Source organism: Dama dama, chromosome 30 (assembly GCF_033118175.1).
Source record: "Dama dama isolate Ldn47 chromosome 30, ASM3311817v1, whole genome shotgun sequence".
NCBI lineage: Eukaryota > Metazoa > Chordata > Mammalia > Artiodactyla > Cervidae > Dama > Dama dama.
This window is the reverse complement of record NC_083710.1, coordinates 71,199,518-71,225,191: the sequence shown is the minus strand read 5'-3', so window position 1 is coordinate 71,225,191 and position 25,674 is coordinate 71,199,518. Positions and strand designations below refer to the sequence as shown.

Below are 25,674 nucleotides of genomic sequence, written 5' to 3'. Positions count from 1 at the left end.
GGGCAGAAATAAATGCAAAATAAGCAAGCGAGACCATAGCAAAAATCAACAAAACTAAAAGCTGGGTCTTTGAGAAGATAAATAAAATTGGCAAACCATTTGCCAGACTCATCAAGAAACAAAGGGAGAAGAATCAAATCAACAAAATTATAAATGAAAATGGAGAGATCACAACAGACAACCCAAGAGACTACTATCAGCAACTATATGCCAAGAAAATTGACAACCTGGAAGAAATGGACAAATTCTTAGAAAAGCACAACTTTCCAAAATTGAACCAGGAAGAAATAGAAAATCTCAACAGACCCATCACAAGCATGGAAATTGAAACTGTAATCAGAAATCTTCCAGCAAAAAAAAAAAGCGGATGACCAGACGGCTTCACAGCTGAATTCTGCCAAAAATTTAGAGAAGAACTAACACCTATCCTACTCAAACTCTTTCAGAAAATTGCAGAGGAAGGTAAACTTCCAAACTCATTCTATGAGGCCACCATCACCCTGATACCAAAGCCTGACAAAGATGCCACAAAAAAAGAAACCTACAGGCAAATATCACTGATGAACATAGATGCAAAAATCCTTAACAAAATTCTAGCAAACAGAATCCAACAAGATACTAAAAAGATCATACATCATGACCAAGTGGGCTTTATCCCAGTGATTCAAGGTTTCTTCAATATCTGCAACTCAATCAATGTAATACACCACATTAACAAATTGAAAAATAAAAACCATATGATTATCTCAATAGATGCAGAGAAAGCCTTTGACAAAATTCAACATCCATTTATGATTAAAAAAAAAAAAAAAAAAAAACCTCCAGAAAGCAGGAATAGAAGGAACATACCTCAACATAATAATAACTATATGTGACAAACCCACAGCAAAGATTATCTTCAATGGTGAAAAATTGAAAGCATTTCCCCTAAAGGCAGGCAAAAGACAACAGTGCCCACTCTCACCACTACTATTCAACATAGTTTTGGAAGTTTTGGCCACAGCAATCAGAGCAGAAAAAGAAATAAAAGGAATCCAGATTGGAAAACAAGAAGTAAAACTCTCACTGTTTGCAGATGACATGATCCTCTACATTGAAAACCCTAAAGACTCCACCAGAAAATTACAAGAGTTAATCAATGAATGTAGTAAAGTTGCAGGATATAAAATCAACACACAGAAATCACTTGCATTCCTATACAGTAACAATGAGGAAATAGAAAGAGAAATAAAGGAAACAATTCCATTCACCATTGCAACGAAGAGAATAATATACTTAGGAATAAATCTACCTAAAGAAACAAAATACATATATATAGAAAACTATAAAACACTGATGAAAGAAATCAAAGAGGAAACAAATAGATGGAGAAATATACTATGTTCATGGATCGGAAGAATCAATATAGTGAAAATGAGGATACTATCCAAAGCAATCTATAGATTCAACACAAGCCCTATCAAGCTACCAATGGTATTTTTCAGAGAAATAGAACAAATAATTTCACAATTTGTATGGAAATACAAAAAACCGTGAATAGCCAAAGCAATCTTGAGAAAGAAGAATGGAACTGGAGGAATCAACCTGCCTGACTTCAGTCTCTACCACAAAGCCACAGTCATCAAGACAGTGTGGTACTGGCACAAAGACAGAAATATAGATCAATGGAACAAAATAGAAAGCCCAGAGATAAATCCATGCACCTGTGAACACCTTATCTTTGACAAAAGAGGCAAAAATATACAATGGAGAAAAGACAAACTCTTCAACAAGTTGTGCTGTGAAAAGTGGTCAACCACTTGTGAAAGAGTGAAACTAGAACACATTCTAACACCATACACAAAAATAAACTCAAAATGGACTAAAGATCTAAATGTTAGATGAGAAATTATAAAACTCCTAGAGAAAAACATAGGCAAAACACTCACCAACATCAACCACAGCAGGATCCTCTATGACCCACCTCCCAGAATATTTAAAATAAAAGCAAACAAAAGGGGGGGGACCTAATTAAAATTAAAAGCTTCTGCACAACAAAGGAAACTATGAGCAAAGTGAAAAGACAACCTTCAGAATGGGAGAATATAATAGCAAATGAAGCAACGGACAAAGAATTAATCTCAAAAATATACAAGCAGCTTCTCAGCTCAATTCCAGAAAAATAAAAGACTCAATCAAAAAGTAAGCCAAAGAACTAAACAGACATTTCTCCAAAGAAGACATACAGATGACTAACAAACACATGAAAAGATGCTTAACATCACTCATTATCAGAGAAATGCAAATCAAAACCACAGTGAGGTACCATGTCATGCCAGTCAGAACAGCTGCTATCCAAAAGTCTACAAGTAATAAATGCTGGAGAGGGTGTGGAGAAAACGGAACCCTCTTACACTGTTGGTGGGAATGCAAACTAGTATAGCCACTATGGAGAACAGTGTGGAGATTCATTACAAAACTGGAAATAGAACTGCCATATGACCCAGCAATCCCACTGCTGGGCATACACATGGAGGAAACCAGAATTGAAAGAGACATGTGTACCCCATTGTTCATCGCAGCACTGTTTATAATAGCCAGGACATGGAAGCAACCTAGATGCCCATCAGCAGATGAATGGATAAGAAAGCTGTGGTACATATACACAATGGAATATTACTCAGCTACTTAAAAGAATACATTTGAATCAGTTCTAATGAGGTGGAAGAAACTGGAGCCTATTTTACAGGGTAAATTAAGCCAGAAAGAAAAACACTAATACAGTATACTAATGCATATATATATGGAAATTAGAAAATGGTAATGATAACCCTGTATGCAAGACAAGAAGAGAGACACAGATGTATTGAACAGTCTTTTGGACTCTGTGGGAGAGGGCGAGGGCGGGATGATATGGGAGAATGGCATTGAAACATGTAAATTATCATATGTGAAATGAATCGCCAGCCCAGGTTCAATGCATGATACAGGATGCTTGGGGCTGGTGCACTGGGATGACCCAGAGGGATGGGATGGGGAGGGAGTTGGAAGTGGGGTTCAGGATGGGGAACACATGTACCCCCATGGCGGATTCAAGTCAATGTATGGCAAAACCAATACAATGTTGTAAAGTAAAATGAATAAATAATTTTTCTTTTAAGGCTCAATTCTTTGGTGCTCAGCTTTCATTGTAGTCCAACTCTCATATCCATACATGACTACTGGAAAAACCATGCTTTGACTAGATAGATCTTTGTCAGCAAAGTCATGTCTCTGCCTTTTAATTTGTTGTCTAGGTTTGTCATAGCTTTTCTTCCAAGGAGCAAACATCTTTTAATTTCATGGCTGCAGTCACCAACTGCAGTGATTTTGTAGCCCAAGAAAATAAAGTCTCTTACTGTTTCCACTGTTTCCTCATCTATTTGTCATGAAGTGATGGGACCAGATACCATGATCTTAGTTTTATGAATTTGAGTTTTAAGCCAGCTTTTTCACTCTCCTCTTTCACTTTCATCAAGATGCTCTTTAGTTCTTCTTTGCTTTCTGCTATAAGGGTGGTGTCATCTGCGTGTCTGAGGTTATTGATATTTCTCCTGGCAATCTTGATTCTAGCTTGTGCTTCTTCCTGCCCAGCATTTCACATGATGTACTCTTCATATAAGTTAAATAAGCAGAGTGACAATATAGAACCTTGACGTACTTCTTTCTCAGTTTGGAACCAGTCTGTTGTTTCTTGTCCTTGCTTCCTGACCTGCATACCAATTTCCAAGGGGGTAAGTAAGATGGTCTGGTATTCCCATCTCTTGAAGAATTTTTCACATTATATCTAACAGAAATACTGTGAGATACTTGGAATATGTTTTTAAGAGATATTTAAAATATTACACAAGTAAATTTATTCTTTACAAGTGAAAAATCTGGTAAATGTGAAGTATAAAGTATGAAGAAGTAAAAATGCACCTATAATTTAATGATCAGAGATTTAGTTTCAATGGGGAAGCCTCAACACACACAGTTAGAAGCTTCATCCCACCTCAAGCCATGCCTCTCAAGGGGCAAGAGCACCAGACCATTATTCCCTCCCTCCATCCTTCCATCAACCCCACTCTCACCTTGTTCCAGAAAGAATTACAGGCAGCTGCATGACGATGACTAAGTTCCTTAAACCAGACCTCAATGCAGGCATTCTTGCCATTTCTGCTTGTTCCTCTTGTCTTAACCACAGAAACCCAAGGCCATGAAGTCAGCAAAGCAAAAAATATTTTAAAAGGAACATTTTGACTGGGACCAGGGGATCAAAATGACCAGGGATAACATCATGGAAATAGCTATCCTAAGAAAAAATCAACTATATGTGACAGCCGTCATATAGGCACCCTAAAAGTTTTCTTTAAATACATCTTGCTATCTCTTAGAAGGCAGGATGATAGTTCTCTATTAGTCTGCTATCCTACTCATTTGCTAGAAAATTAACAAATTTCTTTCCTTTATTCTTTGAAACTTGTCTCCATTATTCTCATTCAGCATTGGAAACAAGACCAAATTTTTCATTACAAAACCACGTGACCTGAGTGTTCCTCACTGAGTGCCTTCCTCACACCACACACAGTGCTTAGCGCCTCCCACACCTCATCTCTGAAAGTGCTCTGTGACCTTCAGCACCACTCAGACTACAGTGTGAAGGTGTTGTGAGTTCTTGATTGGTCCTGATGACAACTTCATTTTCCGTAAGCTAGAGAGAGCATGAGGGGGCAAATGCACCTAATTCTAAACAACAAAGAATTAGAGAGAAAGTGACAGGATCACGTAGGAGTTTTATTTACAGATCAGAACACAGAAGAGACCTACACCTTTCCCTGGAAGATTTTCCTAGAATCAAAACACTCCAAATTTTTTCCCTTACTCTCAAATTTCCTGGATATTCTTTGACAGGACTTGTATCACAAATGTGCTGAGCACCAATCAGAATGAATGTGAAAGGTCTGTAAAATGGGTGTTCTGTGCTCTGTGAGAATCTGAACCCAGAGTCCAAATGTGTGCCAAGTCCAATCCAAAATCTCTCTCAGGTGCACGTGCATGCACACATCCTGACCCCATCCCCACTGCTTCTGCAGAGTCCCAGCATACCTGTCTTCCACCTGCAACATGTTAAGATCCATTCATGAAGCTTTGTCTCTGGAGGCTTATGATTGAAAAGGACACAGAGAGCTTGTTACTGGACCCCTGCTACCAAATTGTGAGGAGTGAACTGTGGAGATAAATTTTAATTACAACTCCCACAGTGGGCTCACCTGCTTTGCTGTTTCAGTGAGGGCAGCAGCCTCAGCCTTGCCCAGTTGTTGCACCATCTTGTAAAACAGGCTGTCTCTATTTTGCAGCAAAACATATGGCTCATCATATTCTTCCAGTCTTCCTGAATCCAAAACCTGTTAAGCAGCAGAAAGAAACCTGTTAGTACACAATGTTTCATGGTAACTTCTTATAACTCCAACAATATTTCAGAAAAGGGCAGGACAGGGAGAATACAGAGAGTTTATTTGGGTGGTAAGACTGGCTGGTATTTAAATAGTTTGATTACCCTAGTTTACCAGTATATCAAGCCCTAACCCAATGTTTTACTATTATAATGTTATAGCAATAGAAGAAAATCAAAGCTTTAGACTATGATTACAGGCACTTAGCAATCTATATAATTTATATTCTGCCAAAGGCATTTGGGGTTGTTACAATTAGTTAGTAATTTTATCTTTCAGACTGTGAGATTTGAGGGTTGTTTATACAGACATTCAGAGCTGGGAAATTTCTTAATTCAAGACAATCAAACTCAATTTGTCTTAAAAGTACACTGGTATCATACAAGTCAGACAACAGTGACCTGACAGCAAATTAACTGTCAAGTTGGTTTAAAAACACTGAGCAAAACTTGGGGAAAAAGTAAATGCTTCCAGATTATGTCATCTCTTTGGGGATGAATCCCTTGTCAGTGAGGTTAAAGTGCTTCTTAAAGTTGGTTTTGGTTGTAGTTTATTATCCTGAGAGTGAAAGCCTGACAAAAAAGAGTTGCTACATAAGCAGCTTTAGTATAATCACTCTGCACTGAAGAAATATGTAGAAATTCAATTTTCTCTTTGAGTAAGACTAAAGAAGCAATTTTTCCAATAGTCACGTATGCATGTGAAAGTTGGACTATAAAGAAAGCTGAGCACTGAAGAATTGATGCTTTTGAACTGTGGTGTTGGAGAAGACTCTTGAGAGTCCCTTGGACTGCAAGGAAATCCAACAAGTCCATCCTAAAGGAGATCAGCCCTGGGTGTTCATTGGAAGGCCTGATGTTGAAGTTGAAACTCCAATACTTTGGCCATCTGATGTGAATAGCTGACTCATTTGAAAACACCCTGATGCTGGGAAAGATTGAGGGCAGGAGGAGAAGGGGACGACAGAGGATGAGATGGTTGGATGGCATCACCAACTCAATGGACGTGAGTTTGGGTAAATTCCAGGAGTTGGTGATGGACAAGGAGGCCTGGCGTGCTGTGGTTCATGGGGTTGCAAAAAGTTGGACACAAGTGAGTGACTGAACTGAACTGAAGACTTTGTACTAGCTTTATATATAAATAAAACAAATATGCCCATAAGCATAAATATTTCCCCTACTTTCTACTGCAATTTTTATTACACTCAGGCTTAAATTATTTACTGTGTATCTCTTATATATTCACACAAAAATAAAACAAATCTGATTTAGTTTTCAGGATTAATAAAGAGTTAAGTAACACATAGGCAAAACACATTTGAGGAACACAAGAAAATTTTTCATTAATTTCTGAATTATTCAGCAAATATTTATTACACATTTAATTGCATTCCTGTCACTATGCTAGATGCTGTGGAAGAGCCAAACACGAGTAAGTCACAGGCCCTGCCTTCAGGGAGCCTGTACTGAGAAGAGAGAGAGAAGGAAATCCTCAAATATGTACAATGCAAGAGAAACACACACACACACACACACACACACACACACACAAAGGAGTTTAGTAACAGAAAAGGTGACTTCTGTCAGAGGTTCTGAGTATGAGCTTCAAGGAGGAGATCAAGCAATGAACTGGGCCTTGAAGAATGGATAGACGTGAACATGCAGAAGTGGGAGTGGGTGGGTGGACCATGGTCTTTCCAGACACAGGGAATAACCTAGGTCAAGAGGGCTGGAGGTGAGACTGGCATCTCCTTAAGTGCAGGGTATGCAATCTCCCTTGTCTGGTGTTGCATCTCAGGCCCCTGGCATTGCACATGACAGTTAACAGGCACTTAATACCTGCTCATTGGAAGTGAAATGAAAAGGAAACTAAATTCAGGGCATGAACGAGTGACCACCCAATGGTGTAATCTGTCAAGACTATAGGAAGAGATCAGGGGGTTTAGAGAATGAATCCAGCTGGCATGGGGAATAGCTAAGGATTAGGGATGTGGACCTGGAGGACCCCATGGCCCAGATTGACGACTGTGGACAAAAGAGAGAGTGAGAGGGGAAATGAGGGGGGGACAAAGCAGGGTTGAGGATTGAAACTCATTTACTTCAAATATTGGAATAAAAGAAAGAAAAAGGACAGTCAGAGAGGAGGGAGAGTCAAAAGGAGCAAAAGTTTAGTGCAGCTCAGACTCATGTCAGGCCATAAGAGCTGAGATGGGACACAGACTGAAAAATGCCAGGAACAGAATTTTACCAACTTAGCCTTTACATTTACTGCTTTGATCAAAGATTCTAGATTTTCAGAACAAATTGACATAAACAACTATAAATTTCTTTCTTGTGTACAGAAAAAATATATATAGTTTTAACTTTTTATTTTAAAACCCTTTAATCTTGAAATTAAAAGTCTCCTGTAATGTCCAGGTATATCTCCACTCTTCCTGTAACTCAAGTTGAATTATAAACTAGACCACAAATTCAATTTGGTGTGTTAATAATCCCTCAACTCTACAACCCAATGAATACCAACCTCAAATTGCTTGTCACTCTCTAGTAGGTTTAGGAAAAATACATTATATTATCTGAGTCAGTTATATAAGTGCAATGAAGATGTGTTTATCTGGCTTGTGTATCTGCTGATATTCCAGCTAGTTGTCCTAGGCATAAAACTTAAATGGACCCAATGCAAGATAATTTAATTCATTTTCATTGGCAGGATGCCTTCAATGACAATGGGGTGATCGCAGGGAGAGGTGGAGGGCAAGGAAAGGGTGAAAGAAAAACCTCAAAAAGGGCTTGAAACAGGTAAAGTTCACAGCATCATTCACTTACTGTGGAAGAAGGATGCTTTGGGGAACAGTATGGAAATACAATGCTGAGAGAGAAGAATTAACAAAGTGACAGGTAAAGAGTAGAAGGAAAAGGTTACTTTTCCAATTAGCATTCAAGAATACAAAATGAGTGACTAAAGATGCTCCATGCTAAACAACATCTCTGGATTCTAAGAGTCACTGTCCTACAACCTTGGATTGTCACCCGGTCCCTCACAAACTCTGCAGAAGAAGCCTGCTTCCTACTGAGATGTTCTTGTCCTTTGACCAGCTGCACTGCTTGGAGCCTAGAGCATCCCTTTGGTTGGCAATCCCCTACTCCTGTCATCTGCCTCCGCAGAGCTCACTTCTGTGCATGTTCAGCTCGAAGGAGTGAGGCTACAGGCACTGCCTCAGTGCTGACAGTCTGATATCTACTCAGTGTCCCCACTGACCATCCCACCTGACAATGCACGGGGAGTAGGGTGGGAGGTGATTTTCTAGAAACTGTCCAAGAAGTCAAAAGTTCCATTATATCATTGGACATAAGGAATCTGAGGTATTACTGACCATTTATTCCTGATTATTACCTGTTTAGTATGGACCATCAAAATCACTGGTTAACTCCATCAGCTACCTCTTATGCATTGTGCAGGCCTTCTTTATCTATTTACTTCATCACTAATCAGCATCAATTGTATACTCTGGAGTCTTGCGATGACTAGTATCTATACAGTGGGTGAAATAAGCTCCTTGACCCAGACTAGGTTAGCCTGAAAATACTTCACTTTCTTTTGGGCTTATTTGCTGCCAAAGGTTTTTCCTTTGAGGGATGATTTCCTTGTCATTTAATAAACCACAACCTAAAATCTATTGAAACTCAGCAAGCAACAGAGGGGAAGAACAAAGAGAGAGAGAGTTAATAGAAAGAAAAAGAGAGAAAATGAAGGGAGGAAGAAATGGAGGAGATAAAGCTAAGGAAGGAAATATTAAATTACTAAGGAAGAAAGAGCCAATCAAACCTGAAAGAAAGACACTAGACAGACATCCAGAGACCAAAGTTTGGAGCTTTCTGTGTCTGCAATGCCTGGATACATTGTATAAGAGACTTGTTAATAAAAGAGAGAGAGAGAGAGACTTGCTAGTTGTTCATCTACAGTCACTCAGTCTCCATCTGCCTTTCTTTCCACACTTTCATCTGTGATGCAGAAGTTGTCTCTGCAAATCACACTTCAGAGGCTCTTTGGCCTGCTGGCCCTTTGTGAGGTTCTGCCAGTAGGGAGCACTGGAGAGAAGAGGAAGGTGGGAAGCAGAGCAAATGGTCTCCCTGCTGTCTGCTACTTCTGCACCACAACCTCAGTTTCTATTAGCACATGGAGAACTAGCCTCATCATGCACACTCACAAATATGACCAACAGGTAGACAATGACCTCCCCTTGGAGGTCTCAGCACTGACTCATAAGGCTTCTTCTCTGAGTCCTTAGGTCTGGAGATCTGTCCTAGGACATAGTCATTGCTTCCTAAAATTATTACCCCAGTGATTCATTTTTCCAGTCCTCCAATTCTTATGTAACAAATTTTCTTTATTAAATCCTTTCTGCTTAAATACTTTTTCTCATTAGGCCTTTTCTCCTCAGTGACTCCACTTTGACAGCACATATTGTGAATGTCCCAACAACTGGGAAATTTTGCAAATTCACCTAACAACTGCCTGGCAGTCTAATGAAATGCTGTTTTTATTAGGGGAATACAAAAATGCTGAAAGAACTGTGACACAGTAAAAATGACTTGGTTGCACCACTCTGAAATCTGAAGTCTCATTGTGAGTTTGAAATATTTTCATGGTTGGATACCTTAAAAAAACAGCAATTCATGGCTGATTCATGTCAGTGTATGGCAAAAACCACTACAATATTATAAAGTAATTAGTCTTCAACTAATAAAAATAAATGAAAAAAATAAGGAAAAAAAACACAGCAATTCAAATAAACTTTTAAATGGAAGTAGTAAATCACTGAATGTATTATTTAATAGCACATTCTGAAAGTATACTTAAGTACTTGAGTTATTGTCAAGGATGAAAGAAAAAATAAGAATTGATTAATTAATTAATTAGAAGTTTTAATCAAGTTTTACAAGGAAGAATAAATTTAAAAATTGAAGGTAAATGGAAACAATGGAATCCCACAGCCTTACCATTATCCTGTCACTGTCAATAATGGTGCTCAACCTGTGTGCGATGGTTAGCACAGTACACTGTGCAAATTTCTCACGGATCTTTTTTTGTATTAACTCATCAGTGCTGGAATCAAAGAATTGCATTTAGTTAAGTAAAGACAGGAAAAGCAGACTTAAAACTTAAAAATATCACATGATATTTTTATGTTTTTAAAAATCAATACTTAAAACATAATCCTGCTCTTGAAAAACTAAGTATAAAAAGTCTTTGTTGTTGTTTAGTTGCTAAGTTGTGTCTGACTCTTTTGCAACCTCATGGACTCTAGCCTGCCAGGCTCTTCTGTCCATGAGATTTCCCGGGCAAGAATACTGGAGTGGGTTGCCATTTCCTGCTCCAGGAAATCTTCCCAATCCAAGGGAAAGTCTACTCTGAAACTTACTATTTTTCATAAAACAATGGAAAGTTGTCTTCCCATCAAATTGCTTGAAACTATCAGGAACTGGATTTACAAATCTAGCTCTCTCAGGATGCCTCATAACAACATTAATACCACGTTTTGGTTTCTTCCTCTGTTTTCTGGAATTAATGTTATCAGGAGATGTCTTTGGGGGCAAATAGAGCGCATAAAAAACATTTCTCAACATCACTAAATATTTCCTATTTACCATATTTAAAATTCAGATTCCAAGTTTCATGAATCTCAGCTCCATACCTTGGATCCACATGTGCTGTGGCTTCATCAATAATCAATATCTGGTTTTTCCTGAGAATAGCCCTGGCAAGGCACACCAGTTGTTTTTGCCCAACACTTAAGTTTGATCCAGATTCTACTAATTCAGTATCCATTTTATCAGGAAGCTCTTCGATGATTTCTTTAAGTTGTACCTGTGCATATAGAAAGAAGAATGACATTTTCTTAAACAAACAACTACTGAAGTAGACAAGCCTCTTAGACATTAGAGCTTTGATGTCCTCAAGACTTCTTATATATCTTACAAGTACAGCCAGGTGATGGGAAGAGCTCTTTCCAAAGAGTGTTCACTGAGGAAGATGGTGGAGTCAACTCAGGGTAAAAAGGTCTCACTGTCCCCCACACCTACTTAAGGATTAGTTAAGAAAGTCTCTCAAAAAACTGAGCTATTTCTCTCAGTACGATTTGAATAGAAAAGTTAAAAGGACCCTATGGATGAGTCAAATTTCCCAAAAATAGATTTTGCAAAGGAGTTACTACACTGAAGTAAATTTAAAACATTTTAATTTTGTAGGATTGTAGGAAGTATGTTTCTCTAAATATATAAACTTATCAGCACTTCACCATTTTGCAAGGTCCAAATGCCTAAAAAAACAATAAATTCAAACAATGGCAAATTGTACCTCATAGATCAGTAAAACTAGAACTATTTTGGTGATGATTCTTTCTCATGTTTAATTCCATAATTGTGAACAAGTCAAGTGCATTTTCTTCAATGTTATAATTTTGAAAAGTTTTTTTCTTGAACTGTAATTTATTTACTATATTATTTTAGCTTTAGGTATACAGCAAAGTGAATCAGTTTATATATATATATATATATATATATATATATATATACACACACACACACACACACATATGTGTGTGTGTGTGTGTATTTTTTTTCCCTTCTGGTTATTTTCCACTGTAACTTACTATCAGTCAGTTCAGTTTAGTTGCTCAGTCCTGTCTGACTCTGCCACCCCATAGACCACAGTGCACCAGGCTTCCATCATCAGTGTCAATCACCAACTCCTGGAGCCTGCTCAAACTCATGTCCATCAAGTCAGTGATGCCACCCAGCCATCTCATCCTCTGTCATCTCCTTCTCCTCCTGCCTTCAATCTTTCCCAGCATCAGGGTTTTTTCAAATGAGTCAGTTCTTCATATCATGTGGCCAAAGTACTGTAGTTTCAGATTCAGCATCAGTCCTTCCAATGAATATCCAGGACTGATTTCCTTTAGGATGGACTGGTTTGATCTCCTTGCAGTCCAAGGGACTCTCAAGAGTCTTCTCCAACACCACAGTACAAAAACATCGATTCTTCAGGGCTCAGCTTTCTTTATGGTCCAACTCTCACATCCATACATGACTGCTGGAAAAACCATAGCTTTGACTAGACAGATCTTTGTGAGCAAAGTAGTGTCTCTGCTTTTTAATATGCTGTATAGGTTGGTCATAGCTTTTCTTCCAAGGAGCAAGTGTCTTTTAATTTCATGGCTGCAGTCACCATCTGCAGTGATTTTGGAGCCCAAGAAACAGTCTCTCACTGTTTCCATTGTTTCCACATCTATTTGTCATGAAGTGATGGGACCAGATTCCATCTTTGTTTTTCGCATGTTGAGTTTTAAGCCAGCTTTTCCACTCTCCTTTTTCACTTTCATCAAGAGGTGCTTTAGTTCTTCTTTGCTTTCTGCCATAAGGATGGTGTCATGTGCATATCTGAGGTTCTTGATATTTCTCCTGGCAATCTTGATTCCAACTTGTGCTTCATCCAGCCCAGCATCTCACATGATGTACTCTGCATATAAGTGAATTAGCAGGGTGACAATATATATAACCTTGACATACTCCTTTCCCAATTTGGAACCAGTCCGTTGTTCCATGTCTGGATCTAACTGTTCCTTCTTGACCTGAATACAGATTTCTCAGGAGGCAGGTTGGGTGGTCTGGTATTCCCATCTCTTTAAGAATTTTCCACAGTTTGTTGTGATCCACACAATGAAAGGCTCTGACATAGTCAATAAGGCAGAGGTAGACATTTTTCTGCAACTCTCTTGCTTTTTCAATGAGCCTATAGATGTTGGCAATTTGATCTCCAGTTTCTCTGCCTTTTTAAATCCAGCTTGAACATCTGGAAGTTCACAGTTCACTTACTGTTGAAGCCTGGCTTGAAGAATTTTGAGCATTACTTTGCTAGTGTGTAAGATGAGTGCAACTGTGCAGTAGTTTGGACATTCTTTAGCATTGCCTTTCTTTGGGATTTGAATGAAAACTGACCTTTTCCAGTCCTGTGGCCACTACTGAGTTTTCCAAATTTGTTGGCATATTGAGTGCAGCAGTTTCACAGCATCATCTTTTAGGATTTGAAATAGCTCAACTGGAATTCCATCACCTCCACTACCTTTGTTCATAGTGATGCTTCCTAAGGCCCACTTGACTTCGCACTCCAGGATGTCTGGCTGAAAGTGAGGGCTCACATCATCTTGGTTATCTGGGTCATTAAGATCTTCTTTGTATAGTTCTTCTGTGTATTCTTGCCACCTTTCCTTAATATCTTCTACTTCTGTTAGGTCCATACCATTTCTGTCCTTTATTGTGCCCATCTTTGATGAAATGGTCCCTTTGTATCTCTAATTTTTTTGAAGAGATCTCTAGTCTTTCCCATTCTATTGTTTTCCTTTATTTCTTTTCATTTTTCACTTAGGAAGGCTTCCTTATCTCTCCTTGTTATTCTTTGGAACTCTTCATTCAGATGAGTATATATTTCCTTTTCTCCTTTGCCTTTCACATCTCTTCTTTTCTCAGCTATTTGTAAGGCCTCCTGAGGCAACAGTTTTGCCTTTTTGCATTTCTTTTTATTGGGGGTGCTTTTGATTACTGCCTCCTGTACAAATGCCATGAACCTCCATTCATAGTTCTTCAGGCACTTTATCAGATCTAATCCCTTACTGTAAGGTACTCTAGTTCCCTGTGCTATACAGTAAATCCTTTTTGCTTCTCTATTTTATGTATAATAGTTTGTATCTGTGAATTTCATACTCCTGATTGATCCCTCTCTTTCCCCTTTGATAACCATAAGTTTCTTTTCTATGTCTGTGAGTCTGTTTCTTTTTATATATACATTAATTTGTTTTATTTTTTAGAATCCACACATAAGTGATAACATATAATATTTATCTTTCTCTGACTTCACTTAAGATGATTTTCAAGGTCTATCCATGTTGCTGCAAATAGCAATATTTCATTCCTTTTTATGTCTGTATAGCACAATATACATACATATATACATATAAAATATATATATGTGTGTGTGTGTGTGTGTGTTGCCACATCTTCTTAAACCAATTGTCTGTTGACAGAAACTTGAGTTCCTTCTATATCTTGGCTATTGAAAATAGTGCAGCAATGAACCCTGGGGTGCATGTTCTTTTCCAATTAGTATTTCCATTTTTCCCAGATATATACCCAGGAGTATAATTGCTGGATCATATGGTAGCTCTATTTTTAGCTTTTTTGGGAACCTCCATACTGTTTTCCACATACCAATTTACATTCCCACCAACACTGTGTTGGGGATTTCCCAAGTGGCTCAATGGTAAAAAAAAAATCCAGCTGCCAATGCAGGAGAAGAAAAAAATTTGGGTTTGATCCCTGGGTCAGGAACATCCTCTGGAGAAGGAAATGACAACCCACTCCAGTATTCCTGCCTGGAAAATCCTGTGGACAAAGGAGTTTGGCAGGCTACAGTTCATAGGGTTGCCAAGAGTCGAACATGACTGAACATACACACACAACAGCAGTGTGTTGGAATTCCTTTTTTCCCATATCTTCTCTAGCATTTGTTATTTATAGACTTTTTGATGATAGCCATTCTGACTAGTATGAGTTTGTACCTCATTGTGGTTTTTATTTGCATTTCTTTAATAATTAATAATGCTGAGCATCTTTTCATGTGTCTGTTGGCCATCTGTATGTCTTCTCTGAAGAATTTCATAAATGTTTTTCAGTGAAAACTCAGGATAAACAGACCACAACACAAGAAGTTACTTTCCCCAGACTATGGGTATAGGTGGTATTTGTATTAATCTATCCTCATATAATCAAAATTGTAAGATTAAAAAAATCAACTTTTTAACTGCCAAAGATAATCTGAAACTATATTGAGTTGTTTTGTTTTGGAGAAATATTATAGATTAACAACAAAATTCAGACTGTGCTTGAAATTAAAGAACAGAGAGTAAATACACTTCAAATTAAAAAATTAAAGATTGATGAGTGATGGCCAATTAGCAGGTACACAGAATTACAAAGGCAAATTACAAAACACCAGGGTGAGTGGGCAGTGTTTTCATGGTATCCTAAATGCTGGAGTACTTCCATGAATGTTATCCTGAATTGTGTTCCTTATGAAAGTCTAATCCATAGAAATGGGAATTCTGAGTAAGGATTAAATATGGTATTAGTATTTAGTGATGGCATGAAAGATATGCAAAATCTGAAGGATAAGATGTGGATTATGAGGCAAGTGGCTGCAATGAAAATTATAAAATGGAAGTCAGCTTAATCACCCCCATCCCCGCCACCTCGTTATAAGGAAGAGGCCTTACTGAATATTCTATGAAACATATTCCACAAATCTAAATTCAAGTGATGGGACTGATCAAGAGTATAACACTGGCAAGACTTTCTCACTTTTCCTTCTGAGGTGACTTTGGTAATCCTTGTAAATGCATCATGACTATGAAAAATAACCTCAAACCCACTGGTGACTCAGGTGATATCTCATCACTAATCTGTTTTTTTACTTTCCTTCAAGTTGTCTACATATGCCTGACAAGGAATAAGCTGTTGTGAGGTCAAAATTTTTCCAGAACACATGGTTTTCTGAGACTCTAACTTCATTTATGGATCAGGGACGGTTATGACAATGCTATAAATATGAAGACCTTTTGTAGTGTAATCATATAATCAAGTTATAATTATTTGAATGGAAAAAAGAGACAGTAGGCAATAACTAGGAGTTACAACTGGATACTCTGAAAACATATTAGATAATAGTGTAATGCAGTGAAGTGAAGTGAAAATCGCTCAGTCATATTCAACTCTTTGAGACCCCATGGACTACAGTCCATGGAATTCTCCAGGCCAGAATACTGGAGTTACCCACTTCTCCAGGGGATCTTCCCAACTCAGGGATCAAACCCAGGTCTCCTGCATTGCAGGTGGGTTCTTTACCAGCTGAGCCACAAGGGAAGCCCAAGAATACTGGAGTGGGTAGCCTATCCCTTCTCCAGTGAATCTTCCAGACCTAGGAATCCAACTGGGGTCTCCTGCATTACAGGTAGATTCTTTACCAACTGAGCTATCAGGGAAGCCCAATAGTGTAATATTACTATTAAATTTATTGAGTGAGATATTAGTATAATGTTATGTAGGAGAATGTTCTTGTTTTTTAAAAGTGTATGTTTACGCATTTAGGATGAGTTGCAACTTTAAAAAAAATTTCTGCAACTTACTTTCAAACAGTTCAGCAAAATATAGATGATAGAAGAGAGAAAACAAATACAGAAAAAATATCAATAATGGGTGAATTTTGGTAAAGTTATATATGTGTTCATCATACCATTCCTTTCATGTTTCTGTGATTTGAAAGTTTTAAAACAGAAAATTGGGACCTTGAACCTAGACAGCCTAGGCATAAGTCCTGCCTGGTCTGCCAAGTGGGCAATTTCCTGAGCTTAATCTATCTTAGCTTCCTAAACTCTAAATAAGACTATAATATTGTAATGGAGTGTCTTCCTCCTAACATTGTTAGAGTATAGTGTGAGTCAGTATGTGTAGAATCTACAACAGAGGTTGATATGAAGAGATCAACAGATATTGCCTGTTGTTAATAATGCTGTCAGCTATCCTCTCTTCATGTTCTCACTTTATTCTTCTCCCTGCATGTTTCAATACTGAGATTTTATTACACACATTGGTGGTTTGCTTTTTACCTTCTTTATAAGAAGATAAACTCCAAAAGGATAGAGGCTTTGTCTCTTTTTGTAATTGTGATAGCCCCAGAACCTGCAATACTGCCTATCCAAAAAAGTCTCAATATACATTTGTTGGAAGTATGAATGAAGCAACAAGTGCATCTTATCTTGTGACATAATCTGTTTCTATAAGATAGGAAATAAATCCATAGATAATTTTATATAATACTATTTTCTCATTAAATATTATTGTAAAAGAAATATATTCCTTATAACAACAATTAACTGGCCCCAAGATATCATAATATCTAACTTTAAACTATGGAAATCTTTTTTTTTAAGTTGGTAATTTAAGAAAAACAGAGAAAATAACACCATTTGAAATTACATATCTTGTATAGAATAGTTCAGATCATTTTTGAGCTTGGGAAAATAATAAGCTATAGTGAAACTGAAAATAAAAAGCTGAACTTATAAGACACCTCAGTTCTATCATCATGAAAGTGAAAGTGAAGTCGCTCAGTCCTGTCAGACTCTTTGCGACCCTGTGGACTGTAGCCCACCAGGCTTCTCCGTCCATGAGATTCTCCAGGCAAGAATACTGGAATGGGTTGCCAGTTCCTTCTCCAGGGGATCTTCCCGACCCAGGGATCGAACCCAGGTCTCCCGCATTGCAGGCAGACGCTTTAACCTCTGAGCCACCAGGAAAGCTCTCTATCATCATAAACACTTTCAAATAACCTACTAAATATACCATCTTTCTCAACCAGGTGCCAATGTCCCTCACAGAAGGTTAACACAGATGTAAGATGGTTTCCACATTTTGTGAAACCTCCTTACTTTTCAAAATGAAAGGCTGGTGTGGGCTGGAAAGAGACAGTGAAATGCAATCAACAAATGGGGAAGAGCTATTACCAGAGCAGAGCCAGAAGTAAATGAAGTAAAGGGGGAGCTTGTTCACCTAAATACAAGGCCCTGGGAAATGGGCTTGTGACCTGTCGCCATAGCAAGGACTGAACCACGTGCACAGGTTGCTGATGCCCAGATTTCTGTATCTTGGCTTCCTGTGTGATGAGACATACGTGTATTTTAACAGAGATGCTATCAACGGTTCACATAACTGAATGTTTTCTGCAGTTTTGACATGACATACTATATTCTCAATTGTAAACTCCTGGATCAAAGCTGTTTGTTTGTTTGTTTTCATTTATTTTTATTAGTTGGAGGCTAATTACTTTACAATATTGTAGTGGGTTTTGTCATACATTGACATGAATCAGCCATGGACTTACATGTATTCCCCATCCCGATCCTCCCTCCCACCTCCCTCTCCACCCGATTCCTCTGGGTCTTCCCAGTGCACCAGGTCCGAGCACTTGTCTCATGCATCCAACCTGGGCTGGTGATCTGTTTCACTATAGACAATATACATGTTTCGATGCTGTTCTCTCAAAACATCCCACCCTCGCCTTCTCCCACAGAGTCCAAAAGTCTGTTCTGTACATCTGTGTCTCTTTTTCTGTTTTGCATATGGAGCCCATTATACAGAGTGTTTGGTTTTTTAAGTGGGAGCAACACACTGCTGATTCATTTTCAGAGTATTATCTACTGTGCTCTTTCAACCTTTGAGTGATAAAGTGCTTCATCTTTAAGCACTACTCGATATATTTGTAGAGCTGCTGTTGTTTTTTTAGGTGCTCTAATTGGCACTAACTTCTAATGAACACTCTTCAGTTTACAGTAAGTTGGCTATTTTTCAGAAAATGAAAAACATACTTTTAACATATTTTGAAAAATAACCAATATGAGAGGGACAGCATCCATAGGGCTATCTCCCTTATGGATGTCCATCTCTGACAAAAGAGAATGAGGAGGCAGAAATAGAGGACTTTAAAAAAATTTAAAAAGCATCTTTTCCTTTTAGTTAAAGTTCTTAAAGAGTAAAATGAGTGCCCTCTTACGCCCAGGTCAACTCTATTAGTTTTGATTGACAATTTCACTTTGCTTTATTTATAAACCAGTGACTGGGGTTTCTAATCCACCTAAAAACTGACCTCATTGTTTTGACTGAGAAATCATCCCATCATGGTATTCCTCTAGGAATTACTTCTTTATGAGATTTATATGTTTTTCAGTGAAGATTGGTAAACAATATATACAAAGGACGTAAAGAAATAATTCCCAAAGGAACACAATGATGGGATGATTTCTCACTTTAAGATTTATCACTAAAGTAATAGGGTTAGTTTCAGAAGCAATACATGGAAACCACACTCTTCACTTTGTGACATAAACTCATATTTATTTATATTTATGGAAAGTTCCAAATGTAGTCTGAATAAATGTAGATCTTTAGAATTGAGAGGCTACTAAATTTTATTTTAACTGTAGCTCCTTCAGGTGAATTAACAAGTTAGGGCCAAGTTCTAAGAGAGTTTTTAATCAGGATTTGTCTCCAACTAACATTTCTTTTCTGTCCATGGAATAATGTTTTCTAAAATTTTAAAGTAATTTTTCATTCTGAGAGTCTCTGAAGAGAGATCTCAAGCTCAGAAATAAATAGGAAAATACCACGGCTTCCAGTTTAAAATGTGTCCCAATTTCACCAGTAAATGCATCCTACGGCCTCGAGAGCAGTGTATCATCCTACCTTTATTTACACTCAGTGGTTTACAGCTCTCACCACCTCTTTTCCTCTAGAATTTCACTGTAGAAAGACTTACAAACTTAGATGAAATCAGAGGCCCACTGTTTTCCAAGCAGGAAAAAAGTGAGGTAACCAGCCTGATTTAGGAAAATAAAATTCCCACAATTGCTGGAAAGCAGGGTGGATGTGTAAAGACTCAGTGCTGACAACCTTCAGAAACCAGAATTACTTGCAAGAAATTGTCTGACCTCCAAATCTGCCAACTCATAGTCAAAGGCCCTCTATGAATTACACATCTCAGTGCTATCCCTGGAAGAGTGATACCAAAAGATAAAAACACTGATTCAAAACAACAATGTGAGCAATTGCTTTCTGGTATTTTTGACCAAAAAAAAAAAAAAATTTAAGAAATAAGATACAATTCTCTAAAATGAGAGCAAGTAAATACTCAGTGCCTATTTGTGCAACACATACTTTTTCAAGGCAAAATACCTGGCTAGGTATTTTCTATGAGAGCCTAGAAGTCTGCCTATTATTTCGAAGTCTAGGTAGAGTTTCTGCCATCACTACCTTAGAATCAATTTGCAAAACTAGGGAAAATGCACAAAAAAATTAATATTAACATTAAAAAAAAAACAAGAGCATCTTAACAGTCAAAATCCTTGTCATGCAAGACTGAGGAGGTTCAAAGTAGTGGGCCAAAGAGAAACATGACACAAATAACAGAAAATCCTCTAGAAATGAACTTAGTACAAAGACTCAAATAAAGCTCCAGAGTTCTGTTACCAGCATATGCTCTGCAGCATTGAACGATGCAACTTCTAATAAATAATTATCACTTTTCAAATGTAAAATATACCTTTAATAAACTCTTTCTTATGAAATTTCACACCATGTTACTGGCATGATCTCATTTATCTTTCTGTTAATAATGAAAAACAACTGATATCTCCACATAGTAGATACTTCCTAAGATCAAAGGAATAAAATGAATGTTGCAAATTAAGGTAATTAATTCACTAGGTCACTAGTAGAATTTGGACACATAATTTTACCTTCTAGTTTAGTGTTCTACTAAGGGCAAAAAGGTAATATATCTAGTTGCTTTGGGTTCTAGGGGAAAAGATAAAATGGAAACATGATGTGTTATACTGTTGTTTTTCATATTCACTCATTTCATCATACATACATTTTAAGTACATCCATGCCATCAATGTTCCCCTAGGAGGTAAATGAAGTCAATTAAATTGCTAAGCTCACTTAATTACCTACAATGCTATTAAATGTACATGCACAGTAGATATTGATGCTAAGTTTATCATATTTAATAAATTACCTCTTCTAAGACATTCCACAGTTCCTCATCTGTATGCTTATTAAAGGGATCCAGATTTATCCTCATTGTTCCAGTGAATACAATAGGATCCTAAATACAACAAAATAGGGAATGTTATTATTGCAGTCTCTTTTCATTTAATTCTAATTTTTAGAGAACAGATTTAAAATACAAAAAAAAAAAAAGTTTATCACAATCATTAATAATAAGGTTGCAAATCAGTTCGTTCAGTTCAATCACTCAGTCATGTCCAATTCTTTTGACCCCATGGACTGCAGCACACCAGGCTTCCCTGTCCTTCACCAGCTCCTGTAGCTTGCTCAAACTCATGTCCATCAAGTCAGTGATGCCATCCAACTATCTCACCCTCTGTTGTCCCCTTCTCTTCCCGCCTTCAATCTTTCCCAGCATCGGGGTCTTTTCAATTGAGTCAGTTCTTCACACCAGGTGGCCAAAGTATTGGACTTTCAGCCTCAGCATCAGTCCTTCCAATGATTACTCAGGACTGATTTCCTTTAGGATGGACTGGGTGGATCTCCTTGCAGTCCAAGGGACTCTCAAGAGTCTTCTTCAACACCACAGTTCAAAAGCATAATTTCTTTTGTGTTCAGCTTTCTTTATATTCCAACTTTCGCATCCATACATAACTACTGGAAAAATCATAGCTTTGACGAAACGGACCTTTCTCAGCAAAGTCATGTCTCTGCTTTTAAATATGCTGTCTAGGTTGGTCATAGCTTTCTTCCAAGGAGTGAGTGTCTTTTAATTTCATGGCTGCAGTCACCATCTGCAGTGATTTTGGAGCCCCCAAAAATAAAGTCTCTCACTGTTTCCATTGTTTCCCCATCTATTTTGCCATGAAGTGATAGGATTGGATGCCATGATCTTAGCTTTCTGGATGTTGAGTTTTAAGCCAGCTTTTTCACTCTTCTCTTTCACTTTCATCAAGAGGTGCATTAGTTCTTCTTTGCTTTCTGCCATAAGGGTGGTGTCATCTTAATATCTGAGGTTACTGATATTTCTCCCAGCAATCTTGACTCAAGCTTGTGCTTCTTCCAGCCCAGCATTTTGCATAATGTACTCTGCATATAAGTTAAATAAGCAGGGTGACAATATATAACCTTGACATACTCCTTTCCTGATTTGGAACCAATCTGTTGTTCTATGTCCAGTTCTAACTGTTGCTTCTTGACCTGCATACAGATTTCTCAGGAAGCAGGTAAGGTGGTCTGGTATTCCCATTTCTTTAAGAATTATCCAGAGTTTATTGTGATCCACACAATGAAAGGCTTTGGCATAGTCAATAAAGCAGAAGTAGATGTTTTTCTGGAACTCTCTTGCTTTTTCAATGATCCAGCAGATGTTGGCAATTTGATCTCTGGTTCCTCTGCCTTTTCTAAATCCAGCTTGAACATCTAAAAGTTCACAGTTCACTTACTGTAGAAGCCTGGCTTGGAGAATTTTGAGCATTACTTTGCTAGTGTGTGAGATCAGTGCAGTTGTGTGGTAGTATGAACATTCTTTGGCATTGCCTTTCTTTGGGATTTGAATGAAAACTGACCTTTTCCAGTCCTGTGGTCACTACTGAGTTTTCTGAATTCGTTGGCATATTGAGTGCAGCACCTTAAGAGCATCATCTTTTAGGATTTGAAATAGCTCAACTGGAATTCCATCCATCACCTCCACTAGCTTCATTCATAGTGATGCTTCCTAAGGTCCACTGAACTTCACATTCCACTGTTTTCCTCTATTTCTTTGCACTGATCACTGAAGAAGGCTTTCTTATCTCTCCTTGCTGAGACTGAGCAACTAAAACTAAAAATTAAATTTAATCATTTCCCATTGCAATAAGGGTACCCACTTACATCTTTACTGCCAGTTTAAAAGGTTATATTGGGAGATTATGCATGTTCATTTAGCTGTAGTAGATGGAAGAACATAGTTTCATAAATAAGTGTATTTCCCTTTGTTTGACATGCTAAATATATATTTCAAAATCAGTAAAATTTTCATCAAATCTTGTTGAATAAAATTAATTATCTATTAAAACATGAATTGTAGAACTGACTGTAAAAGTGCTCACAGTAGACACATATGCAAGGGCAGATAAGGATCAAAGTAATAACAACAGATATTATTATTGAAATGGCAACCCACTCCAGTATTCTACCTGGAGAATCCCATGGATGGAGGAGCCTGGTAGGCTACAGTCCACGGGGTCACAAAGAGTCAGAAACAACTGAGCGACTTCACTTTTCACTTTCACCCACCTCTAAGCAATGAAGTAAATAAACTTATCTTATAAATAAGCATTATAAAGATGTGTACAGGCAGAACACTTCAGTGTAGAGATTTACAGTAGAACATAAAAACTTCTTATAAATATACACTAAATTTATTGGCCTAAGTATATTCTTTCTGAAGGCACACAATTAAATCTCATTTAATAAGAATTAGACAGAGTTAGAGGAGCCTGGTGTGCTACAGTCCATGAGGTCACAAAGTGTTGGGCATAACAACTGAACAACAACAATAAGAGTTAGCTGGCACAGCAGAGTCAGGAAAACAAATGCTTTTAGTCAATATAGCATTTTAAATGGAGTACTAGTTTCAAACCTGTTTTTCATCATGGTATAAAGTTGAAACTTTTAAAATTTAACCCTTCATACCATATTTAGTAGTAATTTTGCCCTTGTTACTACTGTAAGTTCATATTAGACATGTGACACAAAAATGGACACTCTGAATCAGAACATTTAGTGTAGCAAATTGATAATCCCTCAACACAACTGCAAGCCTGAAACCTCAGTCTTACTGGCCCTTTTTATATGCTCCTGGAAGATAAGACTCTCCTTATCAGTTCCAGAAGAAGAAGACAAAAAGAAAGGCCATGAGAAAATACTCGAGGAGATAATAGCTGAAAACTTCCCTAAAATGGGGAAGGAAATAGCCACCCAAATCCAAGAAACCCAGAGAGTCCCAAACAGGATAAACCCAAGGCGAAACACCCCAAGACACATATTAATCAAATTAACAAAGATCAAACACAAAGAACAAATATTAAAAGCAGCAAGGGAAAAACAACAAATAACACACAAAGGGATTCCCATAAGGATAACAGCTGATCTATCAATAGAAACCCTCCAGGCCAGAAGGGAATGGCAGGACATACTGAAAGTAATGAAAGAGAATAACCTACAACCTAGATTACTGTATCCAGCAAGGATCTCATTCAGATATGAAGGAGAATTCAAAAGCTTTACAGATAAGCAAAAGCTGAGAGAATTCAGCACCACCAAACCAGCTCTTCAACAAATGCTAAAGGATCTTCTCTAGACAGGAAATGCAGAAAGGTTGTATAAACGTGAACCCAAAACAACAAAGTAAATGGCAATGGGACCACACCTATCAATAATTACCCTAAATGTAAATGGGTTGAATGCCCCAACCAAAAGACAAAGATTGGCTGAATGGATACAAAAACAAGACCCCTATATATGCTGTCTACAAGAGACCCACCTCAAAACAAGAGACACATACAGACTAAAAGTGAAGGGCTGGAAAAAAATATTTCATGCAAACGGAGACCAAAAGAAAGCAGGAGTCGCAATACTCATATCAGATAAAATAGACTTTCAAATAAAGGAAGTGAAAAGAGACAAAGAAGGACACTACATAATGATCAAAGGATCAATCAAAAAAGAAGATATAACAATTATAAATATATATGTACCCAACATAGGAGCACCGCAATATGTACGGCAAACGCTAATGAGTATGAAAGAGGAAATTAATAGTAACACAATAATAGTGGGAGACTTTAATACCCCACTCACAACTATGGATAGATCAACTAAACAGAAAATTAACAAGGAAACACAAACCTTAAATGACACAATGGACCAGCTAGACCTAATTTGATATCTATAGGACATTTCACCCAAAAACAATCAACTTCACCTTTTTCTCAAGTGCACACGGAACATTCTCCAGAATAGATCACATCCTGGGCCATAAATCTGGTCTTGGAAAATTCAAAAAAATTGAAATCATTCCAGTCATCTTTTCTGACCACAGTGCAGTAAGATTATATCTCAAATACAGGGAAAAAAATTGTTAAAACTTCACACATATGGAGGCTAAATAACACGCTTCTGAATAACCAACAAATCATAGAAGAAATCAAAAAAGAAATCAAAATATGCATAGAAATTAATGAAAATGAAAACACAACAACCCAAAACCTATGGGACACTGTAAAAGCAGTGCTAAGGGGAAGGTTCATAGCATTACAGGCTTACATCAAGAAACAGGAAAAAAACCAATTAAATAACCTAACTCTACACCTAAAGCAATTAGAAAAGGAAGAAATGAAGAACCCCAGAGTTAGCAGAAGGAAAGAAATCTTAAAAATCAGGGCAGAAATAAATGCAAAAGAAACTAAAGAGACCATAGCAAAAATCAACAAAGCTAAAAGCTGATTTTTTGAAAAAATAAACAAAATTGACAAACCATTAGCAAGACTCATTAAGAAACAAAG

The 25,674-nt window shown here is 37.5% G+C and overlaps 1 protein-coding gene across 1 annotated transcript in view; it reads right to left on the bottom strand.

Moving 5' to 3' along the window:
• Positions 1 to 4,591: 4,591 nt before the first annotated feature.
• Positions 4,592 to 25,674, bottom strand: part of LOC133049356 (ATP-binding cassette sub-family C member 4-like) — a 335,592-nt gene continuing 314,509 nt past the window's right edge. Inside the window, exons 27-31 of the mRNA XM_061133334.1 lie at positions 21,135 to 21,224; positions 11,149 to 11,321; positions 10,454 to 10,559; positions 5,271 to 5,405; positions 4,592 to 4,711 (exon numbers count right to left, since the gene is read on the bottom strand). Of these exons, the coding sequence (XP_060989317.1) occupies positions 4,592 to 4,711; positions 5,271 to 5,405; positions 10,454 to 10,559; positions 11,149 to 11,321; positions 21,135 to 21,224 (624 nt within the window). The remainder of the gene's footprint in view (positions 4,712 to 5,270; positions 5,406 to 10,453; positions 10,560 to 11,148; positions 11,322 to 21,134; positions 21,225 to 25,674) is intronic.